This window comes from Diceros bicornis, chromosome 2 (genome assembly GCF_020826845.1).
Source record: "Diceros bicornis minor isolate mBicDic1 chromosome 2, mDicBic1.mat.cur, whole genome shotgun sequence".
NCBI lineage: Eukaryota > Metazoa > Chordata > Mammalia > Perissodactyla > Rhinocerotidae > Diceros > Diceros bicornis.
The window spans coordinates 88,758,122-88,779,868 of record NC_080741.1 but is presented as its reverse complement, the minus strand read 5'-3'; the positions used below and the strand labels follow the sequence as shown (position 1 = coordinate 88,779,868).

Here is a 21,747-nt window from a genome sequence, read left to right as displayed (position 1 = left end):
ATATCTTGCTTTGTGAAGTGTCTGTTCAAGTTTTTTGCCAATGTTAATGGTTGATTTGTCTTTTTATTATTGAGTTGCTGTTCTTTATATAATCTGGATACAAGTCTTTGGCTAATAAATGCTTTTGCATGTTTTCTCTCGATATATGGCTTTCCTACTGATATTTAAAATTTTGACTCATGAGGAATGAAAGTAGTTTTTATGAAGTCTAATTTTTCATTTTTTTGTTATGGTAATTGCTTTCTGTGTCCTAAGATTGCCTATGCAACATCATAAATATATTTTCGTATGTTTTCTCCTAAAATCTTTTTAGTTTAGCTTTAGTGTGGAAGACTATGAACTATCTTGAGTTAATTTGTTTATAGTGTAATGTACTGGTCAAAGTTCATTTTTTTCATATGGATATCCACTTACTCCAAAACCACTTGTTGATAAATCTTCCTTTTTCCATAGGATTGGTTTTGTGCTTTTTTTATAAATCAGTTGACCATATAAATGAGAGTACATCTCTTGGGTTTATATTTGATTCCATTGATATATATGTCTATCCTTAAGATAATTCCATACTGTCCTGATTAGAGTAATACTAATAAGACTGGAAGTAAGGTCATCCAGCTTTGTTCTTTTTCATGATTGTTTTGGATATATGAAGTCCTTTGCATTTCTATGTAAATTTCAGATGAAGCTTATTAACTTACGTAGAAAAGACTGCCGAGACTATGGTTAAGATTGCATTAAATCTATAAAATAATTTGGAAGAGAATGGACATTTAAGCAATTTTATGTTTTCCAATATGTGAACATGGTATATCTCACCATTTATTTAAGTCTTTTAAAATATCCTTCAGCAAATTTTGTAGGTTTCAGTGTACAGGTCTTATATGTTTTGTTAAAATTATTCCTAAGTATTTCATATTTCTATAATGACATTTTCAATGATTGTGATTTTTTTTTTTTTTTGGTGAGGAAGATCGGCCCTGAGCTAACATCTGCCAATCCTCCTCTTCTTGCTGAGAAAGACTGGCCCTGGGCGAACATCCTTGCCCATTTTCCTCTACTTTATATGGGACGCCTGCCGCAGCATGGCCCAACAAGCGGTGCGTCAGTGCGCGCCGGGGATCCAAACCAGCGAACCCCAGCAGAGTGCACGCACTTAACCGCTTGCACCACTGGGCCGGCCCGTCAATGATTGTGATTTTTAAATATATATTGCTGGATTCTGTGTACTAAATCATTTTTACAAATTTTGTGCCCATGTTCACAAAGAATTTTTCTCTTTTTTTTTCTTGTAGTGTCCATGATTTCATATCAAGGTAATGCTAGCCTCATGAAATGAGTTGGGAATATGCCCTCCTCTTCTATTTTCTGTAAGATGTTTTATTACATTTATATTATTTTTTCCTTAAATATTTGGTACGGTTCACCACTAAATGCATCTCAGATGGATTTGCCTTTGTGGGAATTTTTAAATTGTTTATTCAATCCCTTTAATATCCATGGAGCTAGTCAACTTACGTATTTCTTCTTGAGTGACCCGTGGTAGTTTGCGTCTTTCAAAAACCTTGTCTATTTGTTCTAAATTGTCAAATCTGTCACCATAAAGTTTTTCCAGCTAGTCTCTACATTGATTTTTTTTAAAACAAGTTTATTAATTTCCATAGTAGCTGAATCAATTTACATTCCCACTAACAGTATACAAGGTTTCCCTTTTCTCCCATCCTTGCCAACACTTGTTATCTTTTGTCTTTATGATGACAGACATTTTAACAGTTGTGTGGTGATATCTCATTGTGGTTTTGACTTGCATTTTTCTGATGATTAATGATGCTAAGCATCTTTTCATGTGTTTGCAATATGGAGATTCCTCAAAAACTTAAAAGTAGATCTAAAAATGATCCAGCAATTCCACTTCTGTGTATATACCCAAAGAAAACGAAAATAAGATATCAAAGAGATATATATGCACTGTCATGTTTATTGCAGCATTATTCACAATAGCCAAGATATGGAAACAACCTAAGTGTCCTTCAGAGGATGAATGGATAAAGATGTGGTATATATGTACAATGGACTATTATTCAGCCATGAAAAAGAAGGAAATCCTTTCATTTTTTACAATATCGATGGAACTTGAAGGCATTATGCTAAGTGGGATAAGTCAAGGGAAGACAAATACTGTATGATATCACTTATATGTGGGGTTTTAAAAAGTCAAACGAATAAAAATACGGAGTGGAAAAGTGGTTACCAGGGGCTGGGGAGTGAGAGAATAGGAGAGATGTTCTTTAAGGGTACAAACTTGCAACTATTAGTAAATAAGTTCTAGAGATCTAATTCACAGTATAGTGAATATAGACAGCAATATTGTATTATAATCACTAGACTTGCTAAGAGACTAGATCTTAATTATTCCAACCCACAAAAAGAAATAATTATGTGATGCAATAGAGGTGCTAACTATTGCTACAATGACAAAGATATTACAATATATAAATGTATTAAATCAACATGTTGTACACCTTAAATATACACAATGTTATATGTCATATATATTTAAAAAAATAAAAACACATGTAATAAAGATGTTTATAGTGTTATAAAAAAAAAAGAAAGGAAAAAATGAGTCAGGAAAAAAGTTAATTGAGATATAATCCACATACTATAAAAGTCATCACACTGTATAATTTGTGTATCATACAATTACTAATTACATTACCCATTTAAAGTGTACAACTCAGTGGATTTTACTATATTCACTGAGTTATGCATCCATTACCACAATCAATTTTAGAAGATTTTCATGACTCTAAAAAGAAATCCCATATCAATTAGCAATCATTCCCCATTTTCTCTCAACCCTACAGTTCCTCAACCACAAATCTACTTTCTGTATTTATAGATTTGGCTATTATGGACATTTCATATAAATGAAATCATATAATGTATGATGTTTTGTGACTGGCTTCTTTCATTTAGTATAATGTTTTCAAGGTCCATCCGTGCAGTGTGTTTTAGTATTTCCTTCCTTTTTATTTGTGAATAATATTCCATTGTATGGATATACCATATTTTATATTTCCATTCATCAGTTGTTGGACATCTGAATTGTTTCCATTTTTTGGTTATTATGAATAACGTGGCTATGAGCATTCATAGAAATGTATTGTTTAAACACCTGTTGTCAATTCTCATGATTATAAACCTAGGAGTGAAAGTGCTGGGTCATATGGTAACTCTACGGTTAGCATTTCTTGAAACTATCAAACTGTTTTCCAAGGCATCTGCATCATTTTACCTTCCCATTAGTCATATATGAGTGTCAGTATTTCTCCTCATCCTGGCCAGCATTTGTTATTTTCCATTTCCTTTTTTTTTATAGCCAATCTGGCGGTTGTAAAATAGTATCTCATTATGGTTTTCATTTACTGTTCCCTAGTTGCTAATGACATTGACCTTCTCTTCATGTATTTATAGGCCATTTTTATCTTCTTTAAAGAAATGTCTATTCAGATTCTTTGCCTGTTTGAAAATTTGGGTTATTTGTCTTTTTATTGTTGAGTTGTAAGTGTTCTTTATATATCCTGGACACAAATCCAATATCAGATGCATAATTTCTAAATATTTTAAATCTTATTTTGGGTTGACTTTTCAGTTTCTTGGTAGTAGTGTCCTTTGAAGTAAAGAGGTTTTAATTTTTATGTAGTCCAGTAGATGGTTTTTTTCTTTCATCGTTTATACATTTGTGTTGTATATAAGAAGGCTTTGACTAACCCAAAGTCATGAAGATTGACTATGATATTTTCTTCTAAGAGGGTTATACTTTGTTTTTACATGTGAAACCATGATCCATTTTGAAATAATTTTTCATTATGGTGTGGCAGAAGGGTACCACTTCATTTTTTTTTGCATATGAGTATCCAATTTTCCTAGCATCGTTTGTTTAAAAGACTATTTTTAATAGCTATGATGAACCAGAAGGGAAACAACAAGTGTTGGAGAGGATGTGTAGAGAAGGGAACTCTCATACACTACTGGTGGGAGTGCAAGCTGGTGCAGCCACTATGGAAAACAGTATGGAGATTCCTCAAAAATTAAGAATAGAACTACCATACGATCCAGCTATTCCATTGCTGGGTATTTATCCAAAGAACATGAGGGAGAAGTCAAGATGGTGGCATAAGCAGACCGTGAACTCACCTCCTCCCATGGACACAGCCAATTTACAACTACCCGTGGAAAAATTACCCCTGAGACAGAACTGAAAAACTGGATAAGAGGAACTTCTGCAACAAAGGACAATCCTAATTGAGGTAGAAGAGGCAGAAACTGCCTTCTGAAGAGGAAAAATGCCGCCTTCACAAGCAGCAGTGCCTCACGGCCGCCCGGGAGCAGCGCACAGGTACGCAGCCCTCACTGGAGGAGCAGGGCCCTGAGCCGGGGAGTGCCCCTGCTGTGGGCATTTTGTGGACCCAGCACAATCGAGATGACTGGCGTAATATCTGACTTTGCCTGCTACTAAAACATTGGGGAGTACCCCCAGAAAAGCTGGTTCACAAAGAAATTAAAACCAGCTCTTAAAGGGCCCACGCGCAAACTCAACCATTTCAGAAAGCAACCTAAAATCACCAGAAAGAAAGGTGCACAGTGCTTTGGTGAAAAGAGACTCACCTGATAGGCCCTGAGTGCATCTCAGTGAGAGGTGAGACCTCTCCAAGGACTGGGACATTGGCAGCGGCCATTGTTGTGGCCTGGTGTGGGCGTGCTGACGCAGACGCCATTGGAGTTCTCCCTGGGGCCTGCTAGCCCAGGTCTGCCCTACCCACTAGAGCACCAATTTAATCCAGTTTAGCCAGGGCAGGAAGTGCACCCTAGAGACTGGCCGCACCCAAAAACAAGACCTCAGGCAACTTGTGGGCCTGCATAGATTGGTGACTGGATTCTCTGCAGCCTGGCAACTGAGCTGACTTCAGTGGGGCAGAGTGTGCACAAGGAGCGGGTGGAGAGTGTGGGGCAGTGGTGGAGTGTGTGGGGCTCCCACCGAGGAGAGACTGGGTCCACTTCAGGAGGTTGGGGCACGCACATGGGGCAGGACTGTGTTGACTGTGTGTGTGGACCTGTGGGCGGCAGGGCTTATCAGCTGCAGAAGACTTGTGCTTCTCAAAGACCCAATAGGGGGTTTGCCCCACCTTCCAAAGCCTGAAACAATTGGGTGATCCCGTGCCTGAGGCCAGCCCCACCCAGCTGCAATCCTCAGAGAGCTGACAAGAGACCTAAAGGCTGGAGGCTTATAGCAATTGTAAGACCCTGAGCCTAACAACCTGCCACGCTGGGGGCCTACTCACTTAAAAGAAATACTGCAATACAAATGTGGTATTAGAACTTGCAGCCAACTGTGCTGGGGCTCCCCACACCCAATAAAGAGACTGAAGGGCCCACAACAACTACAAGCAGCTGAGCATTACAACAGCTGGCCAGGAGCATAACTCAGCCTCCCTGGGCACCTACAGGGAGAGCAAACATGCCACAACAGAAGGACACATGTAGCCCACATAGGGGTCACCCCTGGAACATTGAGAACTGAGGGAAGCACACTACAAGCCTCCTAAGGTGTCACTTGTATAAGGTCACCTATCCAAGAGCAGGAGACATAGCTGACCTACCTAATATGTAGACACAAGCACAGGGAAAGAGGCAAAATGAGGAGGCAAAGGAATACATTCCAAGTAAGAGAACAGGACAAAAACCCCAAAAAGGAATTAAGTGAAACAGAAATGAGCAACCTACCTGACAGAGAGTTCAAGCAAGGAGTGTTAAGGATGCTCACTGATATGGGGAGAAGAATAGATGAACTCAGTGAGAATGTCAACAAATAAATGGAAGACATAAAAAAGAACCAATGAGAAATGAAGAATACAATACCGGAAATGAAAAATTCACTAGAGGGACTCAAAAGCAGAGTAGAGGATACAGAAGAACGGATCTGTGAGCTGGATGAAAGACTAGAAGAAATTACCCAAGCTGAACAGGTAAAAGAGAAAAGAATTAAAAAGAGTGAGGACAGTCTAAGGGACCTCTGGGACAACATCAAGCGCACTAATATCCTTGTTATAGATGTCCCAGAAGGAGAAGAGCGAGACAAAGGGGCAGAGAACCCATTTCAAGAAATAATAGATGAAAACTTCCCTAACCTAAGGAAGGAAACAGACATCCAGGTACAGGAAGCACAGAGAGCACCAAACAAGATAAACCCAAAGAGGCCCACACCAAGACACATCATAATCAAAATGTGCAGAATTAAAGGTAAAGAGAGTATCCTAAAAGCTGCAAGAGAAAGTCAAGTTACATAGAAAGGAAACCCCATAAGCCTATCAGCTGACTTCTCAGCAGAAACCTTACAGGCTAGAAGAGAGTGGCGCGATATATTTAAAGTGCTAAAAGGAAAAAACTTACAGCCAAGAATACTCTACTCATCAAGGTTATCATTCAAAATGGAAGGAGAGATCAAAAATTTCCCAGACAAGCAAAAATTAAAGGAGTTTGTCACCAAGAAACCAGTGCTATAAGAAATGTTAAAGGGACTGATTTAAGGGAAAAAGAGAAGACCACAAATAGGAAAAATTATCTATTTCCATGATAGGGGATAATGGATACAAATGCACAAAAAAGAGGTTAGATATGATATCAAAAACATAAAAGGAGGGAGGAGGAGAGTTAAAGAGTAGAGCTTTCAGACAGAGATCAAACTAAAGAGACCATCAATTCTGTATAGAAGGAGAAAGGAACAGAGAAGGACTACTAGAACACAGAAAAAACATAAAAGTTAAAAAATGGCAGTAAGTACATACTTATCAATAGCTACTTTAAACATCAATGGACTAAATGCTCCAATTAAAAGGCATAGGGTGGCTGATTGGATAAAAAAACAAGACCCATATATATGCTGCATACAACAACACACTTCAGACCTAAAGACACTCACAAACTGAAAGTGAAGCGATGGAAAAAGATACTCCATGCAAATGGCAATGAAAAGAAAGCTAGGGTAGCAGTACTCATATCAGACAAAATAGACTTTAAAACAAAAACTGTAAAAAGAGACAAAGAAGGGCATTACATAATGATCAAGGGAACAATCCAACAAGAGGATACAATACTTGTAAATATCTACGCACCCAATGTAGGTGCACCTAAATATATAAAGCAATTATTAACAGACATAAAAACAGAAATAGACAGTAACACAATAATAGTAGGGGACTTTAACGCTCCACTTACACCAACGGATAGATCATCCAAACAGAATATCAATAAGGAAACATTGGCCTTAAATGATACAGTAGAACAGATGGACCTAGTAGATATATACAAAGCATTCCATCCAAAAACCGAAGAATACACGTTCTTTTCAAATGCACGTGGAACATTCTCCAGGATTGATCACATATTAGGCCACAAAACAAGTCTCCATAAATTTAAGAAGATTGAAATAATACCAAGCATCTTTTCTGACCACAACCGTATGAAACTAGAAATAAACTATAGGAAGAAAATCAGAAAAGCCACAAATATGTGGAGATTAAACAAAATGCTACTGAACAACGACTGGGTCAATGAAGAAATCAAAGAAGAAATCAAAAAATATCTGGAGACAAATGAAAATGAAAATACGACATGCCAGAATTTATGGGATACAACATAAGTGGTTCTAAGAGGGAAATTTATAGCAATACAGGCCTATCTCAACAAACAAGAAAAATCTCAAATAAACAATCTAACAATGCACCTAAAGGAACTGGAAAAAGAGGAACAAAAAAAGCCCAAAATGAGTAGAAGAAGGGAAATATTAAAAATCAGACCAGAAATAAATGACATAGAGACCAAAGAAACAATAGAAAAAAATTAATAAAACCAAGAGCTGGTTCTTTGAAAAGATCAACAAAATTGACAAACCTTTAGCTAGACTCACCAAGAAAAAAAGAGAAGGCACAAATAAGTAAAATCAGAAATGAAACAGGAGAAATTACAACAGACACCTCAGAAATACAAAAGATTATAAGAGAATAATATGAAAAGCTATATGCCAACTAATTCGACAATCTGGAAGAACTGGATAAATCCTTAGAATCATACAACCGTCCAAAACTGGATCAAGAAGAAGTAGAGAATTTGAATAGACCAATCACCAGTAAGGAGTTCGAAACAGTAATCAAAAACCTCCCCAAAAATAAAAGTCCAGGACCAGACGGCTTCCCTGGTGAATTCTACCAAACATTCAAAGAAGACTTAATACCTATCCTTCTCAAACTCTTCCAAAAAATTGAGGAGGAGGGGAAGCTCCCTAACTCATTCTATGAAGCCGACATTACCCTGATACCAAAACCAGACAAGGACAACACAAAAAAAGAAAATTACAGGCCAATATCACTGATGAACATCGATGCAAAAATCCTCAATAAAATACTAGCAAATCGCATACAACAATACGTTAAAAAGATTATACATCATGATCAAGTGGGATTTATTCCAGGCATGCAGGGATGGTTTAACATTCGCAAATCAATCAATGTGATACGCCACATTAATAAAATGAAGAATAAAAATCACATGATCATCTCAATAGATGCAGAGAAAGCATTTGATAAGATACAGCATCCATTTATGATAAAAACTCTGAATAAAATGGGTATAGAAGGAAAATACCTCAACATAATAAAGACCATATATGAGAAACCCGCAGCTAATATCATCCTCAATGGTGAAAAACTGAAAGCCATCCCTCTAAGAACAGGAACCAGACAAGGATGTCCACTCTCACCACTCCTATTTAACATAGTACTGGAAGTCCTAGCCAGAGCAATCAGGCAAGAGAAAGAAATAAAAGTGATCCAAATTGGAAAGGAAGAAGTGAAACTGTCACTATTTGCAGATGACATGATTTTCTATATAGAAAACCCTAAAGAATCCACCAGAAAAATTTTAGAAGTAATAAACGAATATGGTAAAGTTGCAGGATACAAAATCAACATACAAAAATCAGTTGCATTTCTATACACTAACAGCGAAGTAGCAGAAAGAGAAATTAAGAATGCCATCCCATTTACAATTGCAACAAAAAAAAATAAAATACCTAGGAATAAACTTAACCAAAGAGGTGAAAGAGCTGTACACCGAAAACTATAAAACATTGCTGAAAGAAATTGAAGACGACACAAAGAAATGGAAAGATATTCCGTGCTCTTGGATTGGAAGAATTAACATAGTTAAGATGTCCATACTTCCTAAAGCAGTCTATAGATTCAATGCAATCCCTATCAAATTTCCAACAACATTTTTCACAGAAATAGAACAAAGAATCCTAAAATTTATATGGAACAACAAAAGACCCCAAATAGCTAAAGGAATCCTGAGAAAAAAGAACAAAGCTGGAGGTATCACACTCCCAGATTTCAAAATATACTACAAAGCTATAGTAACCAAAACAGCATGGTACTGGCACAAAAACAGACACACAGATCAATGGAATAGAATCGAAAGCCCAGAAATAAACCCACACATCTATGGACAGCTAATCTTTGACAAAGGAGCCAAGAACATACAATGGAGAAAAGAAAGTCTCTTCAACAAATGGTTTTGGGAAAACTGGATAGCCACATGCAAAAGAATGAAAGTAGACCCTTACCTTACACCATACACAAAAATTAACTCCAAATGGATTAAAGACTTGAATGTAAGACCTGAAACTATGAAACATCTAGAAGAAAACATAGGCAGTACGCTCTTCGACATCAGTCTTTGCAACATATTTTCAACACCATGTCTGACCGGGCAAGAGAAACAATAGAAAAAATAAACAAATGGGACTACATCAAACTAAAAAGCTTCTACACAACAAAGGAAACCATCAACAAAACAAAAAGACAACCTAACAATTGGGAGAAGATATTTGCAAACCATACATCTGATAAGGGCTTAATCTCCAAAATATATAAAGAATTCATGCATCTCAACAACAAAAAAACTAACAACCCAATTAAAAAATGGGCAAAATACCTGAACAGACATTTCTCCAAAGAAGATATACAGATGACCAACAGACACATGAAAAGATGTTCAAAATCATTAACTATCAGGGAAATGCAAATTAAAACTACAATGAGATATCACCTCATGCCCGTCAGAATGGCTATAATTAACAAGACAGGAAACAACATGTGTTGGAGAGGATGTAGAGAGAAGGGAACTCTCATACACTGCTGGTGGGAGTGCAAACTGGTACAGCCACTATGGAAAACAGTATGGAGATTCCTCAAAAAATCAAGGATAGAACTGCCATATGATCCAGCTATTCCACTGCTGGGTATTTATCCAAAGAACTTGAAAACACCAATGCGTAAAGATACATGCACCCCTGTGTTCACTGCAGCGTTATTCACAATAGCCAAGACTTGGAAGCAACCTAAGTGCCCATCAAGGGACGAATGGATAAAGAAGATGTGGTATATATACACAATGGAATACTACTCAGCCATAAGAAACAATGAAATCCAGCCATTTGTGACAAGATGGATGGACATTGAGGGTATTATGCAAAGTGAAATAAGTCAGAGGGAGAAGGTCAAATACCGTATGATTTCCTTCATTAAGTAGTAGATAATAACAACAATAAACACATAGAGACAGAAAAAAAAACAAAAAGTACATGAACACAAAGGAATTCATGAACAACAGAATGGTCTGGGTGGCCCTTTCTTCTGGGGATGCTTTTGGAGAAAGGTTGGTGCTGTGAAGATGCTGGGACTGCCTCTTAGGCCTGTACAAGAGAACCACCATGTACCCACTTGAGAAGGCCATAAGCCCTATTAGGGAAACATCTCCAAATATCCTTAGTGTGGAAAATATGTACCCGAGGAAGTGACTCAAGGGTGAAAGTGAGCAGGATTCAGTGACAAACAGAAGATAGGCCGAGGTCACATTGGGGGTGGCAACAGTGGAGACTAAGTAGCGAGCATCAGTGGACATATTGAAGATCTATAGGAAGAGAATGCAATACAGGTTGTGATGTGAGGATTTATGTTTGAACTTTGCCAAACAGGAGCTTCTGGCGCTGAGGATGATGGTTTGGAGGATGCTCAGCAGGCAGCTGGTACAAACGGAGAGGCCCCTCATCAACCTGTACAAGTAGAGAACTTATTTACATTTGACAATATTCCAAAAAGTCTGAGACCCAAAAACATCTGTAACCATGAACCTCATGGTTAGCAGCATTACTATGTGGATTAGGGCCAAGTGACTGATGGTCAAGTCAGTGGGCTTTGGGCTGTGCTTGAGAAGAAAGGTGTGGACCTGGAAGAGCAGAAGGATAGTGTTGGCTGTGATCCCAAAGACAATATGGGAGAAAAGGGCATTTTTTATGGCAATGAAAGTGTAAAGTTTTTCATTGTTTTTATTCATCTTTCTGGTGAAAAGAAGCGTATAGTAAATATCTAAGGAGAAAAGAAAAATAAATTATCTTTATCACAAATATTACCACCTTCATCAATTTCAACAAACACTGTTGCTGCCATCAAAATATGTGGATTAATCTTGATACATGCCTTTTCACCGTTCAATACTGAAGCCCAGCATCCTATTTTTATCTCACCTTTGAGTTTTTCAATGGCAAGGCAATGATTTATTTGCTTTAGATCTGCAGCAACCTGATAAAATGCCCAGTATGTAGCAAGAGCTCTACAATTTTGGGTGAATATGAGTGAGGAGGATTGCAAAAAAGTGGAAATAAGACCCTCTCAAGCAAAAAATGTCAGTGGCACAACAATGCACACAGTTATATGATCTCAGTGCTATCTTTATTCTGGTCTATTTATTGCCTGACCAAAGAGTCTTAATACATTAACAGATAAAATGTTGGTAAGTGTGAGCCGTTAAGTCAGACTGCTTGAATTTAAGTCTATGACCTGACATTTACTAAAAGTGTGACCTTCAGCAATCACTTAACACATATGAGCCCCAATTATCTCATCTGTAAAATACGGTCATATTGCCTCTGTCACAGAGATCTTATGAGTGTAAAAAGATTAAATATACACACCAACCTGGAAGTTTTTGCACATAATTATCTCTATAAAAATGTTAGCGATTGTTTTTATTATGTAGTTCCTCATGTACGTGACTTGGGAGAGTTAGTGCGGTTCTCTTAATAATTTCCTAGGGTATCCCTGCCTCAAAGGGAGAGGTAAATGACTACCAAAATAGTAGACTCTTTTTAACAATCTCTGTTCACAGGACTCTGATGGAATTTTAGGCCTTTTTTCTGAATCCTCCAAGATTTATTTTACATATATTTTTTTTTTTTTTTTTTTTTTTTTTTTTGTGAGGAGATCAGCCCTGAGCTAACATCCGCCAATCCTCCTCCTTTTTTTTTTTTGCTGAGGAAGACGGCCCTGGGCTAACATCGGTGCCCATCTTCCTCCACTTTATATGGGACGCCGCCACAGCATGGCTTACCAAGCAGTGCGTCGGTGCGCGCCCGGGATCCGAACCAGCGAACCCCGGGCCGCCGCAGCGGAGCGCACGCACTTAACCGCTTGCGCCACCGGGCCGGCCCCTATTTTACATATTTTTGATTATCATCCAAGAAAAAAATCTAGTCTAAGTGGGCAGAGTAGAGTTATCAATTATCAGCAGGACCACATTCCAAAATTTCTTTTCTTTCCATTCTTAGGCATGTGGGATCAGGTTGGAAAATATAACCAAAATATAAGTAGATTTTTTTAATGTTTTAATCAGAGGACAGGTTTCCACCCCAAACCCTGAAAGGTGTATCCCCATAAGAGTTCAAGCATTCAAGTCTCCTTCCAGTAGGCAATGAGATTTTCCAGAGTCATGGGATGCAAGTGTAAAAATTATACTGGGGAATTTAGTGATGACCTACTCATGGAATGTTTCCCTGTGGGAGGCCGGTATTTACTTTATTTCAGTTTTAATTCAAATCCTTTAAACATGGGGTACATAACATTGTAAAATGGGTCCAGTCACATATTCTCGTGGTTTTATCATTTGAGAATGAAACGTATAAAGCTAAGTTATTTTCACAGCTACTTAGTGCATTGTGGCTCTATAATGTAAGTTACTAAGGGAGTTCAGAAATGCTAAGGAGCTATAAACATTTAAGTATCTAAGGCATAGTTGGATAAATGGTCTAAAACCTTTGCAAAAGTTTCATTGTCTAAAAGAGAAATTCCCTAGTAGCATTAGAAAAAGCTAATCTTTTCCATATTAATGATGAAGTTAGTGACACAATCTTCTCCATTCACACATTCAGAAAATTTGGATTTGCTTCCTTCATATGCCCATGAGGAACAACAAAAAAATATTAATGACCCATCTGTCTCCAAGTTTTATGGGTTGCACACTATTATTAAGCACATAACCCTAATGGTTTCTGTGTCTTCTATGTATTTATAGATGGCATATACTTATTTCTATGCATCTATTTCATGTAAGTTACAAAATATATACTGATAATATTTTAAGAATAACATTAAATAGATATATAATACTTTAAAAGATAATATTGTAAAAGAATGAGATAGAATAAAATAAAAATTATAAAATTGCTTTCTATCATGTTATTGCTGTGAAGTACAGGCTTTAGTTTATTTCAGTTTAAGTCAGTTTTAAAAAATACAAACACATAGAATTGTAACACCAGTCATCTGTAAATTGAGGATGTAGGACTACATTATTTTTAGTGTTATTTAGGGGACAAACATAAATGTTTAAGGAAAGACAGGAGTGTGCAGATGCCATGAGTTTGCAATAATATTCAGGAAATCATGGTTTACATGGTCATTGCTTTAAAACAATAGAAAATATTATTTTTCTATAGGAAAAATTCCGCAGTAAGAGCTAGAAAACTTTATGTCCTTTTTCCAGAATATTGATTAAGGAAAGTGACATAATTTGATGCGTTCATGAGCACATACTTATATTTGCTCTCATACGGTACCAGGAGAGATAACAGAAAATATAACTCTAATCATCCAGTTATCTCAAACTTCCAGAATCACACACAACTGTATCAACAAAACACATATTCTGAATATCTATGTTCTGTGTTTATATATAAATATTATGAAGAAAGATATATACCTATTCCTTTGCTAATATAGTATTTTATTAGAAAACATATTCTGGAGAATATGAACACTTTATAAAAACAAGCTAAAATAAATTCTGTTAGTGTGTCCTCTCGCAGCCATCCTTCATCACACTGACCGCCTGAATTGAGCACCACTGTTTAGGAGATCAGGATGACAGAACATAAACTCTTTGCCATCAGCAGGATGATCTAGGAGACCTTCCTCAAAGAAGGCTTTTAGGAGTTGTTGATATTGAGATGGTATCTGGCTCATTCAATGTACCAAGCACAAAAATCTCATTTCACACACTGGAGAAAACAAGCTGCCCTCAGAGAGACTTGAGGTTCTCAGTATAAGGACATATATCACAGGGAAAATAACATGGAAGAAAATTCTGAAATAAGTCATATTCAGAGAGGCCATATTTGAGAAAAGGAAGGAAAGGCTAAGTGGGCTTGTTGTGGGGAGGAACATAAATGGAATAAGAAATATCAAATAGAAATCTGAGCATTCTTTTTGGAAAGTTACCACCAGAAGATCTTAGAGCTGATAGTGAAGGCTGAGTTACCCTCAGGCCAAAGGTAATGCAGTTAAGACTCCCTTTAGTACCCTGATCAAGGAAGCAGTCACTTTAGACATTCTGCATTGTGCAATTACCCAAATCATAGATAACAAATGGTACATAGCATCATCAAATGGGCCACAATCTTAAGGTCATTGCACTCAATCCAGTGGTCAGAAGAGAAGTGGAGAGTGTAATGGAAAGAAGAAACCCCTTACCAGACTCCAATGCAACTTTGGGTGTTTATGACCTTGTGGGTGGGACAGATTACAGAGTGAAGAGAGGGAAGGGAAGGCAGAACCGTTTTCTCATCTGTAACATGAGCACAATAATGCACAACTCTTAGGTTGAGATGATGTGTAAATAATATGATTTATGGTTAGCACTTAGCAATATGCCTTCGATACATGATAGAGCATACTTTGGTTTGTCATGACACAGCTCAATTTCACCATTGTTTTCATCACTATCATCATCATCTCTAAATTAAAGTTAAAAACAAAAGGTATCTGGGAGGTGAGACTCACCATACGCAAGATGTGTCAGTTTGAGCCGTGGGTATCCTGGGAAACACACTCTACTTTGTGGCACAGCTCTAGCTGGAGAACTATCAAAATAACTGTGAAAAAACAGCTGGCACAGTCAGGGAAGGCAAAATCATCACCAACTAGATGACAGTCCTTAGTGAAATGTATGAACTCTAGGCAAACAAAGAAAAATTTGAAGAATATTTGGGTAAATGAATAGTGGTATTTCTGAAAAATATTGGTGAGAATTATCCATTGCTTTTGCAAATTGAAAGAACTGTAAAGTACAGCTGAGGATGCCCACTTGGAGCTAGGATGTTTATAGTACCAATAGTTTTAAATCTTTCTTGAGAAAAATCAGAAGAGAAAGTATTATTCCAAAGTAAAGACACAGGAAACCCTAGAGGCTCTTCATCACAAACACTAAACTGTCATTGCTGAGAAACCCAGACAGTTCTGCAGGAGAATCCATTTCCCTGATCAACCCAATAATGAAACAAGAGCAAAGTCTGGCTTCCTCACTAAATAGCTTTTGCTTTCTTTTACCATCATATTCTTGCATCTTAGTAACAAGAACAATTGATTAGTCACATTTATCTGTTCACAATAAGCACACAAAAAGATATAGTTTGGAAAAAAAGATATAAAAACTCAAGCACAGAGATCATTGCCTGATGGGGTTCATCTTCTCCTGAATTCTCCCCTTAACTAAATGGGTTTGGGCATATCTATTATCAATGAAAGGGGAAGTGGTATGTTTAAATGAATAATATATAGAGAAAACATAAATGGACACAAATAGCCTTCCTCCTTGCCAGATCACTCTTGGGTCTTGGGGAGCCAGGAAGGGGGAGTCACCATTGTCATCACTTTGTTTTCTTTAATTTTAAGAGTCTCATGCTCGACCAACTGAGCTAGCCAGGTGTCTCTATTTTTTCTTTATTTTTAATGCAATTTCAGCCTAATAGTCACTGCCTCTAATTTGAAATATGCTAGCTACTAGAACACATGCTTAAGAACTGACAGCATTAATTTAAACTTATGAAATTAAAACTGGGACAACATATGTCTTCATGAGAAAATACTGTTATTTTGTAGAAATAGGAGGTTAAACTCTCTTTATTAGCTTTGTAAGTTCTGTGTTCTTTTTGAACACAGAAACTCATTTCCTTCTAAAGAACTTGAGATTATTTATATGTAAATATTTATTTTTTAATTACCCAAATGACAGAGACACTTATTACATAATATTACTAATTGACTTATGAAGGTGAGAGAAGCAAAACTGAGTATGTTTAATGAAAATCTAGAGTTAAAACTTATCTCTTCCTTGATGACTATGAATATGAATTCATAATGTTTTAGTCTAAAATAACTAGATAACAGTGTCTTGAGAACTGACATAGCAAGTAAATGACAGTCATTTTATTCAGAGAAATGAATGGGAAGCTAAAATTATTTAATTGGGTATTTCATACAGAAAAAACCAACTAATTTTTATGAATCACCAAATTAAAGGAAAAAGATGATAAGAAAAATTCCCATTGCATTATACAGAAAACAACCCTTTGAACTGTGGAGGAGGGCTAGAGCTGTATCTAAGGATACCAAAAAACCCACTATTAGACCCAATTTGCCTTTTTCCATGGCCTGCCTGAGAACCTGCCCACACGCTGAATCTAAGTTTGTGGAATGAAGAGGCACTTACCCAGGCAGATGTGTGGGGTGATCTGTGCATGTGAGAAGAACCTGCATAGTTTAAAGGAGAGGATGTCATTAGCCCATCTCTCTGCAGGCCAGTAATTTTAGTGTCTGTAGAAAGGTGACAAGATCTGGCTGGGGAGGACAGACCTGTGGAGTTCCCAGTGGAACATTTTACCTGTCTCTTTACTTTATTCTCTCCTGGAAAATAACAATCTGGGAAGAGCTATACTCAAAACTTTTCCATCAGTTCCCTTGCCACATCTGTGTGGAGGGATCAGAAGCTTCACAATCATGGCAAGAGCTCTCATTTTGATCCTGAGACCAAATTAGTACAATCTCATTTTATACTTTATATTGTCACTACTCTGGAGTGCGAGATTCTTGGTGCCTCACATGGGTTCACAGTGGCTCTGAGTGTCCTCTCCCCACAGTCCCCACAGTGTGTGATGGGCACCCTCATCCCTAGGTCTATTCTCAAATGGAACATGTGGTTTCTGGGTACTATTGTACATGTATTCCATGATTTCTGAGCTCTCAGTTTCAGGTTTAAGGCTCTCTTATGGGTTATATAAGATATAAAAAATATCCCTTATGGCCATGGGTGAAGGCAGCAAAAATTTTTTTAACCCAATTTCTTTTCATTTTCCAGGAATCTGTAGAGTAGCCCTAAATGTTGTAAAATATGCACCTCCTGCATATGGAAGACCTCAGACCCTTTGTGAGATAGAATACACATCTTGGAAAAGAGTTGGGAACCTTTGTATTCTGTGACTGATGTATGAGAAACCTCATCCCTCCAGGGCAGCAAATGAGAAATACATCATGATGGACCAGTGTGGTGCTGACCAGAGGGTTTTCTGGCAATAGGCAAACCCACAGGCATAATAAGACTATTTTGTGAAAGCAAAAATGTTATAATTTGATCTCGAAGTACTCTCAGCTTTTTAAATTATTAAATTCATTAGGAAGGAAACCAGAAAAGAGACAAGAGTTTCTGTCCATTCCAAGAGGTTTAAATAGAAAAAAGTAAAAGGCTCAGAAAAATAAATCATGTACCTAGCTATGCTAAACACAGACTGCTGAGACTATTAGGCTTAGTAAAAAGTACCATAATCAGTACTGTGGCCTAACCCAGGCCATGATCAGTGGATTCACTGCCCGTGTCTGTCATTGCTGCCCCTCATCAAAATATGGAACACTTTATTTGTGGCTGTTAATAAGACACACTGAGCAACAAGTGAAAAGCCATGTGGGTGTGGTAACCCCACATACCAAGCAGCAAAGTTCTCTTCTCCAACAGGGTCAGGTGAGCAACATCTAGCAGACACAACAGCCAGCTAAGTTTGGCTTTTTCTCAAGAAGCTATCTGCAAGCAAGTAATTAAATGTCATCAGAATGGATAGCAGCAAAATGGAAACTCTAAGCTATTATTCCTCTATATAAGCATTGAAAAAATTAGGCAGAGAGATTGCTGGGAAGATGGTGGCATAGGAGGACTCTGAACTCACTTCCTCCATGGACACAACAAATTTACAACTACCTGTGGAACAATTACCTCTCAAAGAGAACTGGAATCTGGATAAAAAGAACCCCCACAACAAAGGACAGTGCTGATTGAGGTGGAAGAAGCAGAAATACCTTTATGCTGAGGAAAAAACCACATTCTAGCTGCAGTGCTTCACAGCTGAGAGCAATCTTAAGGTACGAAGCTTTTCCTGGAGGAGCAGGGGATCTGAGCAGCAAAGCTTTGCCAAAATAAGCAGCTTTTGAACTCAGCACAACTGAGACAAGTGTCATAATACCTAGCTTTGATGGCTATTAAACAAACAGGGAATACCCCCAGAAAAGGTATCAAACATAAGAGAAAGGAAAACCTGCTCTTAAAGGGCCCACACACAAATTCACCATTCCAGAAACCAACACAAAATCACCAGAAAGAAAGGTGCATAGTCCTTTGGTAAAAGAGACTCACTTGATAAATCCTGAGCGCATCTCAGAGAGGCAGGAGGCAGCTGGGACCACCTCCCCAGCAACTGAGACACTGGCAGCAGCCATTATTGTGACCTAGTACAGGCATGCTCACACAGATGCTGGCAGACAGCTTTGGATTTCTTCCCCTGGCTTGTTAATGCAGGGGTTTTCCCCATCCACTAGAGAACTGATTTAATCCAGAACTGGTCCTGCCCACCAGCAAGCCTTCAGGGAACTTGTGGGCCAACATAGGCAAAATGTGTGGGACCTCTGCAGTGGGGCAAGTGGGTCCACTTTGTTGGGCAGGGCATGTGCATGGGGCAGGACTGCATTGACAGATATGGGGCCCCATGGGTGGTGGGGCTTGTCAGCTGCAGCAGACTTGTGCTGCTGGCCTTCTCAAAAAGCTACATAGAGGATCTGCCCCATCTTCCAATGCCTGAAATGATTGTGTGCTGCTATGCCTGGGGCCAGCCCCACCCAGCTGCGCTCCTGAGAGAACTGACAACAACCTTGCAGGCTGAATGCCTACAGCAATTGTGAGCCCCTGAGCCTAGCAACCAGCCACACTGGGGGCATGACTCACTTAACAGCAAAACAGCAGCAGGAATGTGCTTTTAGACTTGTAGCCAGCAGTGCTGGTGCTCCCCTCACCCAATAAAGTGACTAAAGTGACCATAGCAGCTGCATACAGCTGAGCCTTACAATCAGCTGGCCAGGGGGCCACCCTAGCCTACCCATGCACTTGCAGCAAGAGCAACCCCACCACAGCAGAAAGGCAGATGTAGCCCACACAGGGAACATTCCTGGAACATTTGGAATTGGTGACAAGAGGGAAGCACGTTGCTAGGCCTCATAGGGCATCTCTTACATAAGGCCACATCTCCAAGATTGGGAGACGTAGCTTATCTACCTACTACATAAATAAGCACAAAGAAATAGGCAAAATGAGGAGACAAATGAATATGTTCCAAATAAGAGAACAGGACAAATCCTCAGAAAAATAACTAAATAATCAGAGATAAACATTCTACCTGATAAAGAGTACAAACTAATAATCAAAAGGATGTTCAGTGATCTTGGGAGAAGAATACATGAACACAGTGAGAACTTCAACAAAGAATTAGAAAATATAAAAAAGAACCAATCAGAAATGAAGAATACAGTGATGGAAATGAAAATTTCACTAGAGGGAATCAACAGTAGTGTAGATGACACAGAAGAATGGATCAGCAAGCTGGATGAAAGACTAGGGGAAATCACCTGAGCTGAACAGAAAAAAGAAAAAAAGAATTAAAAAGAATGAGGACAGTCTAAGGGACCTCTGAGACACCAACAAGTGTACTAACATCCATGTTATAGGTGTCCCAGAAAGAGAAGAGAGAGATAAAGGGGCAGAGAAACTATTTGAAGAAATAATAGCTGAAAAATTTCCTAACCTAAGGAAGGAAATAGACATCCAGCTACAGGAAGCACAGAGAACACCAAACAAGATGAATCCAAAGAGACCCCCACCAAGACACATAATAATTAAAATGGTAATAATTGAAGATAGAGAATCCTAAAAGCTGCAAGGGAAATGCAACAAGTTACACACAAAGGAAACCCTATGAGGCTATCAGCTGACTTCTCAGCAGAAACTTTACAGGCTAGAAGGGAGTGGCACAATATATTCAAAGTGCTGAAAGGAAAAAACCTACAGCCAAGAATACTCGGCCTGGCAAGGTTATCATTTAGAATGAAGGGAGAGATAAAGAGTTTTCCAGAAAAGCAAAAACTAAAGGAGTTCATCACCAATAAGCCAAGCTTACAAGAAACGTTAAAGGGACTTATTTAAGTGGAAAAGAAAAGACTACAAATAGGAATAAGAAAATTATCAAAGAAAAAAATCACTGGTAAAGGCAAATATACAGTAAAGGTAGCAGATTAACCACCCATGAAACTAATATGAAGGTCAAAAGACAAAATTGTCTATTTCCATGATAAGAGGTTAAAGGATACACACACACAAAAAAGAGGTTAAATATGACATCAAAAACATAAAATGTGGGGGGAGGGGAGTAAAAGAGAAGAGCTTTTAGTAAGATATCAAACTTAAGGGACCATCAGCTTAATATAGATTGCTATATGCATAGATTATTATATATGAACTTCATGGTAATCACAAGCCAGAAACCTATAGTAAATTACAGAAAAAAATTAAGAGAAAGAATCCAAACGTAAGACTAAAGAAAGCTATCAAATCACAAGGGAAGAGAGCAAGAGAAGAAGAAATGAACAGAAAAGAACTACTAAAACACCCAGAAAAAAGTTACAAAATGGCAATAAGCACATACTTATCAATAGCTACTTTAAATGTCAATGGACTAAATGCTCCAATCAAAAGACATACAGTGGCTGAATGGATAAAAAAACAAGACCCATATATATGCTGCATACAAGAGACACACTTCAGACCTAAATACATTCACAAAAGTGAGTGAAAGTGAAGGAATGGAAAATGATACTCCATGCAAATGGTAATGAAAAGAAAGCTGGGGTAGCAATACTTATATCAGACAAAATAGACTTTAAAACAAAAACTGCAACAAGAGATAAGGGCACTACATAATGATAAAGGGAACAATCCAACAAAAGAATATAACACTTGTAAATATCTATGCACCCAAGTGGGAGCATTTAAATATATAAAGCAATTCTTAACAGACATAAAAGGAGAAATAGCACACAATAATAGTAGGAGATTTTAACACTCCACTTACACCAGTGGATAGATCATTGAAACAGAAGATCAATAAGGAAACATTGGCCTTAAATGACACATTAGACCAGATGGACTATT

At 37.8% G+C, this 21,747-nt stretch overlaps 1 protein-coding gene across 1 annotated transcript; it reads right to left on the bottom strand.

The window, feature by feature from the left end:
- Window positions 1-2,244: 2,244 nt before the first annotated feature.
- On the bottom strand, window positions 2,245-11,463 carry LOC131421445 (vomeronasal type-1 receptor 90-like). The gene is given in 2 exon segments (XM_058568042.1): window positions 2,245-2,254; window positions 10,691-11,463. Coding segments are annotated over 2 exon segments (771 nt in total). The 5' UTR covers window positions 11,452-11,463.
- Window positions 11,464-21,747: the final 10,284 nt, after the last annotated feature.